Source organism: Carica papaya, chromosome 3 (genome assembly GCF_054855325.1).
Source record: "Carica papaya isolate Zhongbai chromosome 3, ASM5485532v1, whole genome shotgun sequence".
NCBI lineage: Eukaryota > Viridiplantae > Streptophyta > Magnoliopsida > Brassicales > Caricaceae > Carica > Carica papaya.
This window is the reverse complement of record NC_142311.1, coordinates 9,857,076-9,879,217: the sequence shown is the minus strand read 5'-3', so window position 1 is coordinate 9,879,217 and position 22,142 is coordinate 9,857,076. Positions and strand designations below refer to the sequence as shown.

The 22,142-nt window shown below is 32.7% G+C and overlaps 3 protein-coding genes across 4 annotated transcripts; 1 reads left to right on the top strand and 2 right to left on the bottom strand.

Moving 5' to 3' along the window:
* Nucleotides 1–271: 271 nt before the first annotated feature.
* On the bottom strand, nucleotides 272–1,970 carry LOC110808808 (RmlC-like cupins superfamily protein). The gene is made up of 2 exons (XM_022034417.2): nucleotides 1,816–1,970; nucleotides 272–934 (listed from the first exon to the last, which is right to left on the bottom strand). Exon 2 carries the CDS (start codon nucleotides 865–867, stop codon nucleotides 439–441), a length of 429 nt encoding a protein of 142 aa, XP_021890109.1. The 5' UTR covers nucleotides 868–934; nucleotides 1,816–1,970; the 3' UTR covers nucleotides 272–438.
* A 17-nt stretch (nucleotides 1,971–1,987) lies between these two features.
* LOC110808806 (Lycopene beta/epsilon cyclase protein) lies at nucleotides 1,988–12,618 on the top strand. Of its 2 annotated transcripts, XM_022034414.2 has the most exons (18): nucleotides 1,988–2,272; nucleotides 2,576–2,690; nucleotides 2,846–3,033; nucleotides 3,142–3,249; nucleotides 3,772–3,836; nucleotides 4,497–4,602; nucleotides 4,875–4,958; nucleotides 5,186–5,332; nucleotides 5,422–5,550; nucleotides 6,212–6,279; nucleotides 11,017–11,050; nucleotides 11,136–11,220; nucleotides 11,412–11,479; nucleotides 11,551–11,664; nucleotides 11,785–11,820; nucleotides 11,925–12,011; nucleotides 12,119–12,210; nucleotides 12,325–12,618. In XM_022034414.2, exons 1-18 carry the CDS (start codon nucleotides 2,135–2,137, stop codon nucleotides 12,419–12,421), a joined length of 1,761 nt encoding a protein of 586 aa, XP_021890106.1. In that variant the 5' UTR covers nucleotides 1,988–2,134; the 3' UTR covers nucleotides 12,422–12,618. The 2 variants fall into 2 exon arrangements, with proteins under 2 accessions (XP_021890106.1, XP_021890107.1); XM_022034415.2 differs by lacking the exon at nucleotides 11,551–11,664.
* A 350-nt stretch (nucleotides 12,619–12,968) lies between these two features.
* Nucleotides 12,969–14,576, bottom strand: LOC110808838 (coiled-coil protein). The gene is made up of 5 exons (XM_022034453.2): nucleotides 14,165–14,576; nucleotides 13,898–14,019; nucleotides 13,556–13,647; nucleotides 13,250–13,336; nucleotides 12,969–13,167 (listed from the first exon to the last, which is right to left on the bottom strand). Exons 1-5 carry the CDS (start codon nucleotides 14,509–14,511, stop codon nucleotides 13,060–13,062), a joined length of 756 nt encoding a protein of 251 aa, XP_021890145.1. The 5' UTR covers nucleotides 14,512–14,576; the 3' UTR covers nucleotides 12,969–13,059.
* Nucleotides 14,577–22,142: the final 7,566 nt, after the last annotated feature.

Sequence of the window (22,142 nt, the reverse complement as noted above, 5' to 3'; positions counted from 1 at the left end):
CTCGAATGGATAAACAAGTAACGGAGAAAAAAAGTGAAGGCCAGAAGATTATAAGGATTAAACTGGAGTTGGTATTTTATTTTCTATATATTGATGTCTCATGCAGCTGCAAAAGTGGCCTAGAAGGCAATCCACCTAAATCCTGGTTCTCGTTGGCTCATCCTTTCACCATCTTGTATTAAAAAATATTATTTAAATATTTTGCTATATATGTATTAAGCATGCTATTTTCAGCACTTGGAATCTAAAGGAATTGACTTAAAACAGAATCTTAAAATGGCAAAGAAAATCTATATATTCTGGAAAACAACATTTCACATGGCAGTTAGAAAACACAGGTTTGCGCTTATACATATGGCTGAGATTCAGACATAGCAAGCAAGCAAATATAACACGAAGGAGAAGCCATTGCATGCCAACACAAGTATTGCATAACTATCAGTCATCACCATACGCTCGAAAACTGTATCGCTCTTGATATGGACCATTGAAGAAAAGGTCTGCCTCGAACCACTTTGGGTATCGGACAAGGTCTCCTGCCACAAATTGCATGAACCGCTTGCTCCCTTCTGGAACTACCCTCACCTCTCCTTCCTCAATGTAAACTAACTGATCAACCTGCCAGTCCCATGGCAACTTGCACTTGCCAGTCTTCCACGTCGACCATTTTGAGACACCGAGCTTGGCCAATCTGTCTGGTGACACTTTCCTTTCCACTCTCACATTGTACAGTTCCTCTAGAGGTTTCTCTATCCGCTTTGCGGTTATAAAATTATGTTGCGTAATGGCATTGCTTAACTTGCTAGAATTTTTGCTGCTTTTGTTGACAGAGAAGCAGAAACTTGGAGCCATTGTCATGCTTCCCATGCTTGCATATAATTTCTTGACGCAGTGTTGTCACCTTGATCAAAGTCCCCAAATTCAGGTTTCTTGTCTGTAAGAAAATCAAAAACAGCCGATTTTCTTCCTTTCAGTTGTAGGATTAACACTAATCTTCCCACAGTATAATTATTAATATATATATATATCTATATATAGTATCAAACAATTTTCTATCACCTTGAAGTTTTTGAAAAATCAAATAAACTCTATTATTTCATATTACAATATCATTTCCTACTAGATTAAAGTTTTTTAAGAAAATTGTTTAAACTCTACAATGAGTAGGCCACCTTTGTTCTCTGTTTCTCCCTCTCTACAAAAACAGATGGATGTAAGCAAAATGGAGAACTACAGAAAGACCTCCAATCATCTTGGAAAGACATTCAAGAAATTTCACCCAGGTAACACCACAAAATCTCTTAAAGGGTTATATATATAAATATATATATATATTATATTTGGAGATTCATACAAATATTAGGATTCAAGATTTGGTTTCTAGCATTTTGGAAATGGATTATACGGAGCATGTTTGAGCAACATTACCATATAACTCTACAGAGGTAAGATAAAAAATCAGCAGACTCTCACAGTCCATTACTATATTCCAGCTATTTCAAAGAGGTTTTTTGGGATAGCAAAGAGAAGATTTAGAAAAGAGAGACGAAAAAAAACTAGAGGAAACGACGTAGCAGATCCCTGTACTAGAATGAATGCAGCAAAAACTGACATGGTAATTTAAAGTTGCAAAATCGTCAGATGTTTCACTATTTGACTAGTAAAGGAAGCGGAAAACTCAAATTTTCTTTAAAATTTCATTTAATTTGCCTTTTATCTCTCCATTTTCCCAGCAACCAAATGCAGGATAAAGGTAAACAACTACAACGAAAATAGTATGAACACCAATCATAATAATGGTTGTGAATGACTTACTCGTTGGATTCAGATATCTCGCAGCTTTGAAGGTGAAGGAGCAAGCAAGGCTGGTAATTTCTTCTAAAACCCTAGCTTCAAGGTTTATCTAATCATGTCAGTGAAGGAGCTGTAACATCCCGCCCAAGGCTCTTTCTTACCGAGTACCGGTTCTCTCGGTTACCACTTACCCTTTTTTTAAAAAAAGGAAGCGGACAAGAACCAATGAAGACAAAAGCAGTTTGTAGTCGGGAACGTGTCAAGTTTTCTTACAAGTGATTTTGCGGATAAAGAGCGAAGCCAGCACCGAGAATTTCCAGCTTTATTCTTTTCGCAGTTCATGGTGATGATCCTTCAGCTTCAACGGCTGAATGGGTTGGCGAGATACCCATCAATGGCGCCTCAGATTCCGAAAAATAGGGAGAAAGCTCCCAGGATAGTTTGCTTGCAAACACAAACAGCTCCCTCAAGAACCCAGGTTTAATTTCTGACATTATGTTTGTTTCCATGAACAAGATTTTCCGGGAAAAACCGTCTCAGATGCTTGGTGCAAATCTTATTCTCAAAATTTTCTGATTAGTTCATTATGTGGTAATAGTGTATAACAACCAATCAAATTACTGTAATTTCTATACTTCAATCACTGAATTCAACCAAGATATCTAAATTGCTTTTAATGAATCTGAGATAGCATATAGGAGAATGGAGTGTTAAATTAATTACAATGCAGTAGCTTACTGCAGTGTCAAATTACAATTCTGGTAACAATTTCAATTTGTAGAGGATAATGGAGAGCATTTCAATGAGTGAAGAAGCTGGAGGTGCTGGTGGGGCATACTCATACAATGCCTTGAAGAGACTGGATCGAATTTGGTCTAATATGTGTTCTCCAACAGGTAATATATTTTATTTGTGTTAATTGGTATATTTGTCTGTGAGAAAATTTGGATTAATGGCAAGGAATATTTGGTTCTTTTACTTGTATAGTGAGAAACTTCTGATCAATGTTAAGGAGCATTTGTTTTTTTTTTTTTTACCTTCTTTTCTGCAGCTATGCAAGAGACCCAACAAGTAGTTTCCACTGTTCCTGGCTTGTTTAGCAAGTCTAATATGGCAGACAAAGCAGTGGGAACGTTTGATGTGGTAGTTTGTGGAGGTACTCTGGGAATCTTCATTGCCACAGCCTTGAGTGCCAAAGGTCTTCGAGTCAGCATTGTTGAGAGAAATGCACTGAAAGGGGTAAAATTCTTAATGAAGTTTTCCAGGGAATAATCATCTATCATCACAAGAAATTGTCGGGTCTACGAATTGGGGTTTGATGATACTTTTCTTAATCAATAATTATAGAGGGAACAAGAGTGGAACATCTCAAGGAAGGAGCTCTTAGAGCTTGTAGAAATTGGCATCTTAGTTGAAGATGACATTGAAGAAGCTACTGCTGTGAAATTTAATCCTGTAAGCTTTCAAAACTTCAACTTAAGAAGTTTTTCATAGTAAATTTTTAGGTCCAATGATTGTGAACTCAATGCCAAACAAAATGCTCCATATCTCTTGTTTTATCTTAATTATTCTGTACTATTAAAGAGCTTACATAGAAGCAATTTGTCAATATATTCTGTGGGTAAAATGTCGCTGTGGGCATAATGGTTGCTCCCTCCCGATAATTGGCATGTTTAGATTCACTTGGTAAAATGCATCTAGAATTTTGTTTGAACAATCACAAAACAGCCTGATGCTATTTGGAGATGTTTGGATTCACCACTATATAACAGCACAGCATATACCCATGTTTTGGTGTCTCAAGATGATATTATCTGTTCATTGCTATCTCAAATTTTAACCCAATTGGTATGTCCAGGATTTCTTTTTCCCAGGGCGTGAGTGATGTCACTTTCTTAACTAGCAGATCTGTTTTGTTGTACATATTCAGAAACTATTGCACTTATTGTTTTCCTTGGGTTTTAAAAAAATGTGCAGAATAGATGTGGATTTGAGAACAAGGGCGAGATTTGGGTTGAAGACATTCTTAATCTCGGGGTTTCGTGAGTCATATTCTTCTTCTTTTCTTTCTTCACCATATAATTAGAGTTATCAAAAATATTTTTATATTTCTAGTAACAAATCTCTTTCGGCAAATTCCACACCGAAACATGTAGAAAACTTGTGTATGCATATATGAGAAAAGAACAGTGCGTTAGTTTTAGTTCCAGGCTCTAGCAACTAGTGAAAATAATTCTCTTGCGGTTCTGTGGGCTAATAGGCTGGGTTCGAGCAGCATGGGTGTTACTGAGTCTGGAGAGTAAGGTAAAGAACTTATAGATATCTTATATATGCCTAGGAATCAAACAAGCATAGAATCCTTCCATTAATGCTGTCATATATTCACTTATGTTTAGATTGGAGTTCTTCTGAGAAAAAAAATGGTTTCTCTAGTTATAACATGAATTTATTATATTGGAATACGGTAATTATGTAAACTTTTTTTTTCCAAAGTGGTGATTATGTAAACTTAGGTTGTAACTTACAGGTCCCTGTAAGAAAATTTAGTTCTCTTTGAGCCGTTGACATTTTTAAGATGAGTAACTAGTGGGTGGCTAAAGTGTGTGCATTTCTACCACCTAATAAGGGAGTAGATAATGGGAAACTCATGTTGGTCCTTCAACTGATTAAATCATTCTGGTTTGAATCTTTCTTTATTTCAGGCCAGCAAAGCTTATAGAGATTATGAAGAGACGTTTTCTTTCCCTTGGTGGAGTCATCTTTGATGGTTGCAGTCTATCCAATATTTGTATATATGAGGATGCTGCAGTTAGTACTCTTCTAAATAAATAGCATCTCGAATGTAGTTGATACCTCATCTAATGTTGGTGTAATCAAAATTCTTTTCTTTTTCCTAAATTTAATGAATCTCGCAGCTGGTAATTTCCTTAAATCTTGAAAAATAGACCAGATTGAAATGGATCAGAATCAGTAAAAGATTCTTTTCTCATGCTATGTGTGGAGATTTAAAGAAGAAATAATAAATTGAATAGTAATGAACTACTTACTAACGTGGTCACCTCTTACCACTTCTTTTTTAGGTCCTACAACTTGTTGATGGGGGCTTGGTTTCTTCCCGTTTAGTCATTGATGCAATGGGGAACTTTTCCCCTGTTATGAAACAGGTTGGATTGCTTTTATGTTAAGAATGGCATTGCTTATTACTATAATCTTCAAGGTCCAATTCAAGTATTTAAACAAGAATGGTGGCAATTTCAACCAAGAACCCTTTTCAGTGTGTCCATAATTGTTGTAATTACTAACTCTATGTGATTACATACATATACCCTATTATATCATGTCCCGGGAGTGGTCTGGAACTACTATTCATGTGGGATGTTGTGATTCATAGATAAGACATGGAAGGAAGCCAGATGGGGTATGTCTTGTTGTTGGATCTTGTGCTCGTGGATTTAAGCGGAACTCTACTAGTGATGTCATATACAGTAGTTCATCAGTGAAGAAGTTTGGAAGGTCAGAAGCACAATACTTTTGGGAGGTAACACGATTTTCTACAATACTACTATAAGCTAACATCAGTAAGAAATCTTTGCTTTTATTAATGAAGCATATTAAAATATTTCACAGGCATTTCCAGCTGGTTCTGGTCCATCAGATCGAACTACTTATATGTTCACATACATTGATCCTCAACCAGAATCACCAAGACTAGAAGAATTATTGGAAGAGTATTGGAATCTGATGCCTGAATATCAGGTTGCTTTCCAACTAGTTCTGGATTTTGATTGTGCTGGATCTTCTTCATTCTGGAAAACCACCATCATTAAAATCAACATCCATCTTATAGTTATCGCATATCTTAGTCTCCTCTTTTAAATTATGCACAGCAGTCCTGTGAAATTTTCCTCCAGAGGTTTGAACATTCTAAGTATAAATCCTCCATATACATACTTCTTCAGATCATATGCAAATCTTTCAACAAGTGCATTAATTATGATCTTTCACTAGATGACTGCAAGACGTATGACATGATAATAATTGAAGGGAAGACTTTTCATAATGCCCTTTCTGTAATTAGCATTTACCAATGACAACTTGACCAAAATACTGCTGAAACTACTTGCTGAAAAATATGCCAGTCAAGTTGCAAACTCCAAAAATAGTAATATGAATAAACTGATTTATGACAGGTAGACTTTTTGAATTTGCAATGCATGAGCACTGTGTATACGTTTCTGTCTTGGTCTTTGCTACTGAACAAAATGCATTCTGATCAGTGCAACTAAATTTTTTCATCCCATGTTCTTACAAGTCTTTATGACCTCTAGAAATTTGTTATTTCATTTCTTTGATATCCTCTTTTCGGTTCAAGCCATGTTCTGACATTGATCAACCTGTGCCATCTTGTGTGTTTTAGGGAGTCACTCTTGACAGTCTGGAGATTCTTAGAGTTGTATATGGTATTTTTCCTACCTATCGTGACAGGTAATTAGGCATGAACTGCAACATTTCTTTACTTCAGGATGCCTGTCTTTGCATTTTTAACTGAAGTAGCAGGTGGAAGGTTAGATGACTCTGATGTCTGTTATAGGATCAAATGTCTACATGTAGTCTGTATGCTGTAATCTTTTGAAGTCTGGTTCCTTTTATTTTTTTCTTTTTAAGAATGTTAATGAATAGAAAGGAAAGAAAAAAAAAGATGAAATATTGGCCTGGTTATCCATAGCCTTATATTAGTTTAGGACTCGGGATTTTTCACTGTATCTTTAAGGTTCTTAGTTGTTCCCTTTTTTTCAGTTTTAGTGTTCAACAGATGCAATAATGCTCTTACTTATGTAACGCTCTAGGTCAGGTACCACTCTCTCGACAATGTTTTGGATCCAAATTATTAGTTTTGAAAAATTAAAACTCAAATTATTAGTAGTGTATGATTTAAATTCTTATATGAAACTCAACATATCTCTTCGATGTAGTATTAGGATATTACAATTTCCACCTGCTCAAATTCTTATTGCCTTAAAAAACATCACATATCACAAATTATAAATCAACAATACCATTTGCAAACCTCAGATACAAGCATTATTTGTCCAACAATTTTTTGAATCCAAACCACTGATTATCAATTGTTCAAGATTAAGTTATTAGTATTGTGTTATTTGAATTTTTCTATAAAATTCAATAATCACATATTTTTCTGATATAAGATTGAGATATCTTAGTTTTGTAATTTCTTGAGTTCAAAAACTATTATTCTAGCAACTTTCAAATCCAAATCACTGATCTCAAAAACTCAAGCTCAACTCATTGTAATGTGTGATTTGATTTTTTTATATAAATATCTATAATTATAATGTGAGATTGAGATATTATAATTTTTACAACTTAAATCATTGATATCCTTTTCAAGGCTATATAATTTTTTTTTTGAAATAAAAAGTGGAACGAATATATATTAACATGGTACCAAGAAAACATATGGTATCACCTATTACAAAAGTTTTACAATGTAGTTAGTATGTCAATGACATACCCAAAATTCTCATCACTAATTATGTCATGTTCTAATAAAATAGAACCAAAATAATACATCCATCGATTTTTTAATCTATACAAATTACCCTCTTTACCCTCAAAAGCCATAGAATTTCTCTTCTTCCATAGAACCCAAAAAATTGTTAATGAAATCATTTTTGACAGCTTTCTATCAAAGTGCACACCATCCTATGCCTATAATTCCTCCCGTACAGACCCAGCCACTGCCCAATTAATATCAAGTAGATTGTAAATAAGGCTCCATAACTCAAAGGCCACAGGACACCACAATAACACATGATTACATGATTCTTCTGCTTTCATGCATAAATAACATTTGTTTGGAATGCAAAGCCCTTTAACTTTTAATTTGTCAATAGTTAGTATACATTCCCTGCAGGCTTCCCAAGCAAAAAATGTGATTCTTGGTGGGACTTTTGTTTTCCAAATCTGCCTCATGGAAAAATGATGTATCCGTTCAAGATTTTTTCTGGTGATCTAACCATAATATGACTTCATTGAAAAACTACCGTTTTTTTTTTCAATTTCCAAACAATTCTATCATCCACGAGATTTATCTGTTGTGAAGCCAGCAACTGCAATAAGCTTTCATACTCACAGACTTCCCAATCTTACAAATTTCTTGAGACATTTATCCACCAAACCACACTGTCATTATACATTCTATAAGCATCCTGGACCAGCATGTTTTTTGTTTACGCAATAGCATAAATTCTCGGATATTTACTCCTCGATCTCTTATTCTCAATCCAGACATCATTCCAAAAGTTTATTCTGTTACCCTACCAATTTTCCACAATAGATTGTCATGAAAACTAGACCATTGCATCAAGATTTTTTTCCACAAACTTCTACCATGCTATTTCCCAGATCTCTCTTCCTCTTTATTATCCCAATTCAAATCACCCCACCTAATTTCAACTATCCTCCATAATCTTTCATCCTCCATACAAAATCTCCACAACCATTTCACCTGTAGAGCCACACTTAAATCCACTAAGGACCTAATTCCCAAACCCCCATATTTGGGATGCCTTTTAACCTCTTCCTATTTAACTAAATGAAATTTTCGGTTCTCCTCGTCATCACCCCACAAAAACCTATTTTGAATGGTTTCTAATTTTTTAGCAATGTTAACCGGAATGGTAAAAGTAGATAAGTAGTAAATAGGTAAGGTTGGCTATGGTGTTTTTTATCAGAGTGAGCCTACCTTCTTTGGATAAAAAATTCCTCTTCCAACTAGCAAGTTTCCTTTCAAATAATTCAACCACTAACTTCTAAATAGATTTATCTTTATACTTGGTACCCAAAGGCATCCCTAAATATTTAATCGGCAAAGACACCTCCTTGCATTCCATCACATCTGCACCTATTCTGACCAGCTCCATCTTTTGCAGATTTATCTTTAATCCCGAGGCACCTTGAAAATATAACAAAAGGTATCTTAAATGTTGTAAATTCTTTATTTCAGAGTGACAAAATATTAGAGTATCGTCTGCAAAAAATAGGTGAGAAATCTCAATATTCAAACTGTCTCTTCTCACACCAAACCCTTGAATTAATTTTAGATCTTTCGCCCTGTTCAACAATCCGTTAAGGGCTTCCATGGCCAAAATGAACAACAGCGGTGATAGGGGATCACCCTGTCTCAAACCCCGTGATACATTAAAAAAGTTTGACGGTCCTCCATTAATAAGGACCGCAAATGATGTTGTAGTTATACAAGTGTGTATCCATAACCTCTATTTGTGGCCAAAACCCATCCTACACAACATATAATCCACAAACGTCAATCACAATTAAGAGGTTCACAAGGTTGCAAAATTACTTTAGTTTAGAGTCGCTAAGTTAGTACGTCATTTGATATTATTTGTAATACCTTGGACCCAAGAACCAGTAGTCCAACAACTTACGAATTTAGACCACCAGTTCTCCAACTTATTTATAGGGTGATGTGAGAATTTATATAGAGCTCAACAATTACATATCCTTTAAATAGAGGATTGTGATATCATAACTATGTAATGCTGAGGTAGAAACAAAAAAAAAAATTACTTACACAACAACTTTCAGATCCAAAATACTGACCATCAAAAGTCCAACTCAAGTTATAGGGTGTGACTTGAGCATTTATATATAACTTAACAATCACATATTTTCTAGGCATAGGATTGAGGTGTTATAATTTTGTAATGCTCAAGATCCAAAAATTACTTGCCCAATAACTTTCACATCTAGACCATTGACGTTTATGGTGCCTCAAACCCAAATGTTACTGGCTCAATAATGCATTCAATCTAAAATATTAATTCTTAAAAGTTCAAGTTCAAATTATTAATGGTGTGTGATTTGAACTCTTAATTAAAACTCCATAATCATGTATCTTCTTGATGTGAGAGTGAAATATTATAATCTCTATTGCTCAATTCTTTGATGCCCTAATTATGGTGACATATCACAATCATATATCATGATCCAATGGGCTATAAAGGGCTACAAGTCCAAAACTGCACCAGCTTGAATTCCTTGAATTAGCACAAGCTCTTATACCATTAATTACACCTCGAGTTCAAGAAAATGTTTGGACTCAAATCATTGCTCATCAAAAGTTCAAAGTCAAGTTATTGGTAGTAACTGCACCAACTTAGATTCATCAAGTTGGTGCATATTTTAATAGCCGAAAAACCATTGACTTAACAATTTTTATCCCTTAAAAGCTAAAATTGCAGTTATTCATAGTATGTGACTTAAGTTTTTATACGGAGTTGAACAATTATATTTTTAGATATGTGATTGGAAAATCGCAATTACTAGCTTTTGATACTTTTGAGACGTTGAAGCCACAATTATATATCTTACCTTCCATCATTGCACCGGTAATGTGGAATCTGGGATGTTACAAAGTTTTCCTTCCCATTTAGAAATTCATACTAGGCTATCCTCTTGTATATTGTATTTTAACCGTCATACGAATCGCATCCTCACGATCTCAAACAACTAGAATCAAACACGAAGTCATATCCAACACAAATCAAATTCATAGATTCAACATGATAAGCTCATTACTCAAAAGTGTTAGTTATTGGTGCTTTTGAAGTCTTTGGATCACAAATATTTGCCATAATTTTTCTCATAACAATACTGTTGTAAGATTAAGGTGTTACAAACTTTTCCTTTTGAATGGATTGCCACAAGTCCACGCTAGATTCAGCCCATTTCTTAAAAGTGCTAGCTATTGGCACTTTTGATATACTTGGGTTCACAAATCATATTACACTTTCTCCCATAGCACTGCTGATGATGGATGTTAGTTGTTAGAAATTCTTCTTGGTAAATGGATTATGTCCTTGCAATCCTGGAAAGCATTATCAATTCAAAATCAGATCCAATTAAATAGAGCCCGTACATCCAACATGGTAATAGATTTGAGGTCGGCTTTCGTAATATCTGTAAAACAACAAGCCCGCCATAGTTTTGACTTACTGACTGTTTTGAGGTATCTAGGCCACAAATAAATACTACACGAAGTATCTAGGCACGAATAAATACTACACTTCCCCCAATAGCTATTGTTACAACTAGTCTTTCTAAATTCAATATGATTAGCACTTATTTTTCAAAATCTAACGTGATGAAATTCTTTAATGGGGAGAATCGACTAGACAGTCCATTGCCAGCAGCATTTGATCGTGTTTTACAGGTGTTTACATCTCCCTCTCATTTTGCCTCCAATAACTTAGGGCAATAGTATGCAAATGTTACAAAATATTCTTTGCTCTCTGTAGTTTGGTGATGCCAGTGGCATTCAATCACCTGTTTCATTTGGTGGCTTCGGGAGCTTGACTAGGCACCTTGCTAGACTATCAGCTGGTATATTCTCGGTGAACTACTTACTGCATTTATGTTCCTTCACTCATTTATAGAGCCACTAGATTATTTAATAGTTCCTTTATTTTGAAAATAGACCTGTTCATTAAAATACTTAGACAAACATAAGTTGAGCCCATATGTAATATCTGAAAAACTGCTGATTGTCATCTTCGTTTGCCCAAATATAACAGGAATATACGAAGCAATCAGTGGAGACTTCCTTGACTCGTACAGCTTATCCTTGCTGAACCCATACATGGTTAGTGATTTAACTGAATGGTTATGTACCTTCCCCTTGTTGGATTCTGAAATGAAATTCATTCGGAGCAGCCCAACTTGAGTGCTTCATGGCTATTTCAAAGAGCAATGTCAGCAAAAAAAGAATCCAACGTTTCGCCAGATTTTATTAATGAGCTTCTTCATGCCAACTTCCAGAGTATGCAGGTGGCCACCACTGTGTTGCTACTCTGACAGAAACAAGTTCTTTTCAGTTTGCTTTTCTCTTTTTCTCTTTCTTATTAATGTACTTGCTTCTTATTACTGAATGAACTTGTGTTTTTGTAGCGTTTAGGGGATCCAGTTCTAAAACCATTTCTTCAGGTAATATATTTTTTTATTTTTCTCCTTTTTTTCACTCTTTTTTTATTAAAATTTTCAAAATGGAAATATGGAGCTAATTGTCTCTGCTTTTCTTTTTATGAAAGGATGTCATCAAGTTTGGGCCGCTTACGAAGACATTAGGCCTTGTCATGCTAACCAAACCACAAATACTTCCTTCAATATTCAAGCAGGTGACAAATAAATTAGCTCCATGTTTGTCTCTGAACTATAGGGCATTTACCATAAACAGTGTAATAATGACTACTTATGCAATCCAATCCTTTTTATTGTTCTTCAGGTTGGTATTCCTGTTCTTCTTGACTGGTCTGGACACTTTTTCATGCTGGGTTACTATACGTTTCTCTCAACCTTCATGGATCCTGTAATAAGGTAAATTCTTTCCTAATGATTATACAACCATTCCTTGAAATGCTTTCTTTGTCACATTGCTTTTTATGGGTTTTTTTTTTTTCACGACATGCTTCATGGATATGTCTTTTGAAGGCCATTGTTAAACGTATTCCCATCAAAGATGAAGTATGAATGGAAGCGTCACCTTGAGGCTTGGAAATATGGATCTGGTTTGGATTACAAGTTATGATGTGTTATCTGCAGAAAATTGATGGTGTGCATGTATGAAGGAAATGGAATGGTATTCAATTCTTGTTTACCTTTCAATATTATCTACCTCTGATTTCTATGGCCGGATCTTAAACGTGCGTAGACATTTAGCATTGTGCCATATGTAAGCCTGTATGTAGATGTTCTTTTGGTAATACAAATGCATTTTCACGATCAGTGTTACATGTATATGCTACTTTCAATAAATATAAATCCTGATGTCATATTAAAAAAATTGAAAGCAGGCATTAGAATTTTGATTATTTTTAGTTGATTTTCAGTTTCATAAGGACGCCAAACGAAGTTTTTTGTTACCACCTACGATTTTGTTATGATGTCATTATTGAAAGTGAAAGCAACCATTTTTTGGTTGATTAGACTAACATGAACTTCCAAGTTCAAAACAATGAGACCTGAAAAAAGCTTTCTGCACTATATGTAACTCGAAATAGAATTCATGTCCCCTTACATATAGTCTATTTGTCAAATAATCAACTGCTCTACATTATTCAATTCCATAATTCCCCTTTCACTTTCCAAGCTTTCTAGGCTACAAACCATCAATACAACCACCCAACAATATTTACATACAAAAGCAAAACTACATGAATTCTCATTTCAGCTGGATGTTTTTGCACCTAAAATCCTAGACAACTCCTTTATGAGAGGCTTCTCCTTGATATCTTCCTCCCTGTTCAGATGCCATTTCTCTGATGTCTTCTCAGCCTGACATCAGAAGCTCTTGGTTACAACAAGAAATAATCAAGTTACAGCCTTTCTTCTTGTTCAAACCTTAAAAACAACATACCCAAGATTTTAAGGGAGATAGTTGCTCCCTAATCATCCCAAGTTTGGGCTGAACCAAGTCCCTTCCTTTAGCTTGAATATCATCATTCTGTTCAATAAAACATGACAACTTCAGGTCAAGATGCTATCTAGTTATGTTCTACAAATTGTATTCGAGTGACTGATCAGCAAGTGAAACATTAATCGTAAACCATGAAGAGAATCAAATTATTAGTTCAGAAAACAGAAGGGGATAGAAAATGTGCCAATAAATTTACGGTTATACCGAGTGAAATATTGAGGTTGAGCACAATAATAACATGCTTACATTGTGGATATCTAGTTTAGAGACTGCCATCCCAAATATCAAAGTGGCTCCACCAAACATAATTACAGTAGCCACTGCAAATGCTTTTCCAACTGTAAAAAGCAGAAAAGAAAAACACTTTTTCAGTTTATGAAAACAATCAAGAAAATGTGACACGGGCATGTATGGATACTGAAAATGAAACCTATAAGTTTGCTTCTTATATTTTTCTGTATTAATTAATTTCTTGAAGAAACAGACAGGAAAATATTATGCCAAAACACATTGACAAGAAGGACATGACGAAGAATAACTATGTTCAAAAAGGAATGCATGATCCAGAAGAAACCAAACAGAGCCTACTTTGTTGGAGTCCTTCAGCAGCGGCCTTCAATTTCTCAGGATTCAAAGGAGTATATTTATCTTTCCGCAATTCATTAGCCGTCGATGCTATGACTGAATTCTCTTGATTGGGCAATGCCCACCTGCAAAATCAATTCAAAGCCAAACAGAACAATCAAAATTCAAGTCCCCGAAAAAACCCTCCACTCGTAGATTCCAAAAGGAAAAAGAAAATTCAAAAATTCCCCAACTGGTAATTAAACAAAATAGGAGACAAAGAGGGACCACCTTTTGGGGCCAAAGGTGACCTGTGGCAAAGACAGATAAGCTCTGAGAGGATTCATGGCATCGGGTGAGACAGTGGAGGTAGCTTTAGTGTCGGAGGGAAGAACCCATTTGGAGGCTGTAGAGAGAGAAGATGGGTCGGGCGGGCGCCCGAAGATCTTGGAAGGCAGAGAATGCCTCAGCACCTCCGGAAGCACGTCTGCTTGAGCGTCGTGCTCACCTGCTGCTGAGGGTGAAGACGAAGGCAGCTTGGTGGTGGATTTCTCCGCCAGGCGGTTAACGGCGTGTTTGGATTCCTGGAAAAAGTAGGCCGCTTCTTTTCCTGCTAGCCTTCCTGCAAGAAAACTCATTTCTCGGTTTAGTTATCGCTGGTATTAGGCTCCGACGAAGTTGAACGTGGCTGGAAACTTTCGATTTATTGGATTATATATAGCGTCAGCTTCAGAGCGGTGTTATTTATTTAATCTTGCTATTTTTTTTATTTTCAAGTAAATTACATTTTACTCTCAATATTTATTAAAAGCTTTAAAGTCTTCAGCGAGGTTGGGGAGAAATTAATAAAAAATAATAATTGATTAAGATAAATTAATTGATGTGTGTTTAAAAATAAAATAATCAAAAATTTAATGAGAACAAATTAATTAAGACTAAATTAATTAATAGAATTTATTCCAGAACAAATTAATTAGATACATATTAAAAGTGAATTCAATAAAACATAATTTGAAATTCATATTGGTGAAAATCAATTAAGGAGAAAAGTAATTTTCTTAATTAATTAGTAAGGAATATTTTAAATAAATTATCAAGCATTTTTTTTTATTAGTTTAAATTTTTAAAATAATTGATTCAATAAACTTTTTAATCAATTAAGGAGAAAATAATTTTACCTAAAATTTAATACACTTATTTATGATACATACTGAACTGAATTTATACGTTAAAGAACAGTGTTAGAATATAATATAAATAATTAGTTAAATTATTTTCGAGATTATCAGTTTAATTATTTTTTTAATAAAAATTTATTAGATTTATTTTCAAATTATTACAAATTCTGACTTATGGTGTAATTCATTAATAATGTAACGAAACTACGAAGGAGATGGGTTGGTCAATCCTAATGTCATATAAACTATTTAATAATCCATTTTCAAAAAAAGGATAATGTATAATATATTATAATTATATTTCTTGGACAACATTTTCTCTCTTTGCTTGGGGAGGAAGGCTTTGGCATTTGCCTCGAGCCAAAGAAAGAACAAGAAATATTATTTTAAACGTAAATATATCAAGTAAAAATATATGTATAAATGTATATATTGATGTAGATTAAAAAAATTAAGGATGAATTAATATAGTAAGGTAATTGCGTTTTAAACCAAAGTGTATCCGAGTTTATCAATTTTATATAAAAAAAAAAATTAAGTACATTAATCTTTATGTTTTGAACAAACATTAAAATTTTAATTCAGTATGTGTTAAATAATTGTTAGAATAAAAAAAATTAATTATTTTTTTTTTCAATAAGCCACTGAAAAAAGAATTCATATGAAAAGAAAACACATTAAATGTTGAAGAAAATTATAAAAAAAAAAAAAAATCTTGACAAAAATTAGAGAAATGAATCAAAGAATTGCTGTAGTGTAAATTTATTCTAAACTATCTGATTAATTTTAGTTAAAACTATTTTTATTTTTTCAGAAAAAATTTATTATGTATTCTCTTGAAAAATAATTTCTATTTTAACAATGATCTTAATATTTATAATTAATTGTTTGACTAACACTGAATAAAAAACTTAAATTTATAATTTTTGTTCTAAAAATCTAAAAACTTTGATATAAATTTAACCAAAATTCCAATAGGGTTAACATATGTGAGTGTTCCGTAAATATTACTAATTTTGTTTGTAAATAATTATTATAAATATTTTTTTAGGTATAGAATTAGTCAGTTTAAACTTATTCTTGTGACAAGCAAACGCTTGAATGACGTAGATACAATTTTCATTAAATAATAAACTAACGGTAGTAGCTACGTTTGCAACAAATATATATTTTTTTATTGACACGATATAATCGATATAATAAATAAGATATCCTAACAATAAAGCTTATTGATACACTACGATCAATGCAATAAGTACAAATTTTAACATTCTCCTTCAAACTTAAGGTGATTAAATATTGGTTAGCTAAAATTTGTAAACTAGATCATAAAATTGACCAGGTTGGATGAGTCTTCATAAAGATACATATTATTTAATTTGCAAATGAAATAGGAATGAGTCCAATGCCACTTTTAAGGACATGATGATAAATAAAATAATAATTATTTTCAATGTACTAAGTGCTTTCATGATCTTGTTATAGGTAATTTATATAACATTCAATTATCATAATAAAAAAATATAGCTAAAGAATGTGAAAATCTCATATCTTAATACAACCAAAGAAGTTCAGATACAGTGTTGGCAATGATTCGATATTCAAATTCAATACTAGAGCGAGATATAGGATCACCAAGAAATTAATGAATTACCAAGGATATGATAGTTTCACATTCAGATTCAGTATCAACGATGTGCTTAACACTTTTTTTTATTTTAAAAATAAGTGAATTATCAAAAGATAAATAATAACCAGTAGTAAAACATTATTTGTAGGATCGCCCATTCAATCAACATCACAACAAGCTTGCAACTCAATGGACAAATATCTATAAAACTGAAGGTCATGATACATTGTCTTTTTTATATAGAAGATGATATGTAGAATAATAGCAGAATCAGTTGTATGGGAAACACTCACAAACTAACTAATAATGTGGACTACATGGTCGATGTCTTGTCGAGTGACAATAAGATAGATAAGATTCTCAACTAAGTGACAATAGAAAGTGTCATCACTAAAAATAATAAATTAATAGTTGAAAATATAAACTCGATGAAAGTGTGTATTATTTTAGAATCTATAAAACCTACACGAAAAATAAAATTATTAACATATTTGGTTTAAGACAAATAATTCATAAACTGATCAAATGAAATCTCAAGTCCCAAAAAGAAATTGAGAAATCCAAAATTATTCATGTTAAATTATTGATTAAAGAAAGATTTAAGATTAACAATATCATATAAGTCGTCTCCAGTAACGATCGTGTTATCTACATAAAGAAAAAATTAAGTACATATTATAATAGTTTTCAAAACAAATAATATATAGTCATAATAACTATATTGAAATCTAAATTTTGAAATAATATACCCAAACATAGCAAAAAATATTTTTTGAGCTTCTTTGAGGTTATAAAAAGTCTTTCATAGGTGATGAATTTTATTAGTTGGACGATCACAACTAGGGAAAGGTGTCATATACACCTCTTTGAATAATTCCTAATTAAGAAATATGTTTTTAACATCCATATAAAATAACTATCTATTTTTTAATAACAAAAATAGTAATAAAATTTTGAATAGAGGTGAGACAAGCTATTGGAACAAAAGTTTATTCATAATCAGTGCCACATTCCTAGCAAAGCCTTTTGCAACGAGGCAAACTCTATACAATTCTATAAAATTATTTATACGAATCTTAATTTTATAAATATATTTACATCCAACAACAGACTTGTTATAAAGTAAGTCAAACCAAATTTTAGATGTGCATGCTAGTGGGAGCTTGAAATTATGTCATAGTCTTCTGTTAAAGAGATTAAAATTAGTCTCGCTAAGTATGTGGTTAATAAATAATAATGGAGTTACAAACATAATCACGAAGAATAACTAAAGGTTGATTTGCACGAGGTAGAGGAGGATGAATGAATGGGGAGAAAGAAAGCGGAGGAACACATTCTACAGTTAAAAAAGATTCATCACGAAAGGCACTGAAATGAATGAAAATAAAAATAAAACTTCACAATATAAAATTAGAATATAATTAAAAATATTTTATGTTTATAAAAATTAACATGACAAAAAATTCAAAAATGTTTAGTAAGAAAAATCTATTAGTATATTATCGTATATCACAAAATAGTATAGTATTGACTCTTAATTTAATATTAAGTCAAAAAAGATGAAGAAGAAAAAAAATTGGTATGTGTCTATTCATAACTCTAACATGATATTTATTTCTAGTTGAATTAGGCAACTAGCTAATTATAGAATACATTACGGGGTTGTTAATACATAAGTGTATAAGATAATAAAATTAATTAATATAATAAATACGATATTATAGTAATAAAACTAATTAATACAATAAAGAAGATATTCCAACATTACGTACACATCAAATTACTCGAAAACTTTTTTTTTTTTTTTAATTTGGCGCTCTACCCTTCTCTCTCTCTCTCTTGCCCGACATTTTTGTTCTAATTTGAACTCCATTTATAATTTATATATTTAAATAAATAAATAAAATAAATCTTAACGACGATAGTCAAATCCAAATGGATAGCCAACGTGATAGGTAACATAATGACTTCCATTTATTTAATCAAACGAAACAAGCGCGTGAAAGCTACTTCCCCAAGTGAAAGAAGGGACACTAACACCGTCATCGTTCTGTCAGGTTTCCACGTGTCTTTACTGGAGCGTGGCCTTGCAACATCAAGTTGGAAGGTTGAAATTTTCCTTTCAACCCTCTAATAATAATTTCCACGACTATCTCCTCTTCCGTTTTTACACGCGCAACATGTACACACTATGTACACCAACACAAAAAGTGCAGCGAGTAAAACCAGTACTCTCCACTTCACACACACACCCCCACCCACCCGCACAAATTAAAATTTTAATTAATTTAAATTATTTATTAAATTTGATCATAATAATAATAAATTTTATTTATGGTTTAAGAAAATAATTATTTATAGGAATTTATATATATTTTTTCTCTTTTTTTTAATTAAACAATTTATTTTTATTTTTATTTCGTTGAGTTTCGACAGTAAAACGTTCCGTAATGGGCAGATCGGTGGGGTCCACAGGGCCAGCAACATAACATTCCAGTGGTGCTTCTCCTGGCCGTTCTTAATTGCACGGTTGTTGCGTGAAATTATGTGCAATAAACACTACTCCATTAAAACTTGGGGGGGGGCATGGGTGGGGGTACGAGTTTTTAAAGCTGTGGAGTACTACAAACTCATGTGAAATTACTAATTTCTCCTCTGCACACACGTGTCAGTTCACCAGCTACATCAATCTCTATCAACTGAAAATTTAAAACTGGGTCGTTTTGATGGAAATTAATTTGCAATTGTTGCAGACTGCCTGCTGCCCTGATGAAAATCTGAATGTTTTTCTGTTTGATGGGTATATTTCCTTATATTCCAATTTCTGATCATCAAAATGTCAAACAAGATATAATGTTTTATCCATAATATAGCCGCAATTCTTTTTTGGTGCACTTCCCAAGAAAAAAAATATGTAAATACATATATATATATATATATATATATGTAAACCTACCCACTATAATAAGAGTAAAAGTTATTTTACCTAATATTGTTCTGAGTTGGTGCTTTAGAACTGTAACAATGGCTAATCGGTCTGGTAAATTCTACCCAGAAGTGTAGTATATATATATATATATATAAAAACTATCCAGAAGTAGAGATTATTATCGCATACAAATCCAAGCCCGTGATCATGCAGAGAGAAAATGAGATTTTAACAAAAAGCTACCCGTTAAAGAAGTAGATATCATTATGTAATTGGTAAGAAATGATTTGCAAAAGAGATCAGATTGAAGAGAGACCCAGCCGGATTCTTTCTGTAAAACAAGAAATGAAGGAGATTGATATAAAAAATATTAACCTCTGCAACGGATCTTAATTAAATATAATTAATTACCTTCTGTACAGCATCTCCAAATCGCTAATTAACCTCTCTAGCTAACTAAAGACTACATATAATTAACTTACATGTGATCATATACTCCAAAGCTAAATAGTACAGTAATTATATGTATAAAAAGATTTTGTAAAAATCGTATATATTTAACATATAAATAAGGGGGGTTATACTAATTATGTGAAGAAATATGTATAAATAGGATGGTAACTTTGACCCGGAAGCTTCAAAATCGTCGCCTATTGTGTAATGGGTTGGATCCTGTAGGCACCCTCCTTTTCTGCGAGTCGAATAGCGTGGTGGGTCGGCCTGAAAAGGGAGGATTCCGCCATGGATGGAGGTGGTGGTCTCGGCCTGATGGGCTGGAGAAGATTACGCGGATGGCGTGAGTCCTGGGCGCGAGGAGGAGGCCGAGAGCGATGTAGAGGAAGATGCAGAGACGAAAGCGATTCATTTGCTTTGTAAGACTGTCTTTGGGAGAGAGAGTCTGAAAAGGCCAATTAAGCTTACTGGCCTGTCTCGCCATTATATATGGACACAAAATTTACACACAGGAGCAATATATATGTATATGTATAATATGTACATATCACGTGTCCATCACCACCGTTTGATTTTACTATGGGTTCAGAAATCTGGGTACGATTTCCACCGTCCGATCCTAATGAAAGGGTGGGTTGACTTTTTGACAAACAGCGGTGGGGACGGGCATGGTTGGGAAAACTTGGAACAGGAAAGCTCTGACTTTGAATTAGTGGAATGACCAAAATACCCTCTTTGGTTTCCTTAATTACTCCATTTTAATAATGCATACTTCAACTCTATTAAGGAAAATAAAGAGTGGCTTATGTCACGTTAAGGGACTCTTTCGTCATTATGAGAAACGAAAGGTCAAAAATTCTACACCGACGCATTTGATTAGCATTAGAGAAAATTAAAAAAAAATTAAGTAGAGGTTTCTTAGTCATTAATTATAATTTACAAGATTAATTAATCAAATACAGTTACTAGTTGACGGTGTAGATAGAAATGGGCTAATGTACAGATTTGAATTTTTGAGGTTTGTTCAATAGGGGATGCAACACGTGAATTGAGATAATTGAAACGTTTCTTAGTATGATCAGAGTCAGACTATTAAAATAAAATATTTTTTAAATTAACAAAGTTTATATAAATAAAGTGGGAAAGGACTGGTAATGTAGTTATCAGTTTCCATGTGAATTATTTTTATAAAAATTTACAATATAGTCAAAAAAATGTATTCGAATTAAAAAATATTAAATAAAATTAAGTTTTTTTAAAAAAAAAAATCAATTAAAATATAATATAATATTAGAGATTTGAGATCCCGTAATTTAATATAATATACTTTTACCAAAAGAGAATAAAAAAAAAAAAAAAAAAGAAAGGGGTTTTTAATGTGTGAGCCACTATTGAAGTAGCTTCTTTTATTGCAAGTCATGTATGGAAGTCATTTATTCATGTTCCAAATGATGTAATGTTGAATCTATGGTCTTTTATAAGTTGAAAGGAGGAGAAAGAAAATATACATATGTATGTATGTATTATTTATAAAGTTTTTGAAGTTAATAATAATAATAATTTTTAATTGATTTGTATTTTATTAAATATTATAGTATTACACATACAAATGTTTTATGATATAGAAAAAAACAAACAATTAATTATAAAATATTGTAATTTTATCCCTTAATTTGAATTATTTCAGCATAAAGTAACGGGGTAAGAACTTGAATTTTTGCTCACTCGTTCACATTAAACGTATAATATATGAAATAACAAGTAAAATATTTTGTATAAATAAGTACGTAGGCTGATATATATCACAATCTTTTATTCAATTGATGTAAACTTCAAATTAATTTTTTCATCTATATCAATTATCACATTAATTTTGGAAGTCTTCAACTTAATTTTTGTAGCTGCCGTGAATTTAGAATACTATTGTTTACTAAAACTTTCTATAGTTTAAATATATTCATCACTTACCTTAGTTTGAAAAAACTATCATATTAATCTTTGTAAAAATTATAATATTATATATAAGAGATGGTCAAAGATTTCCAAACATTGTTAATTAATTGCCAGCCTGAAATTAGA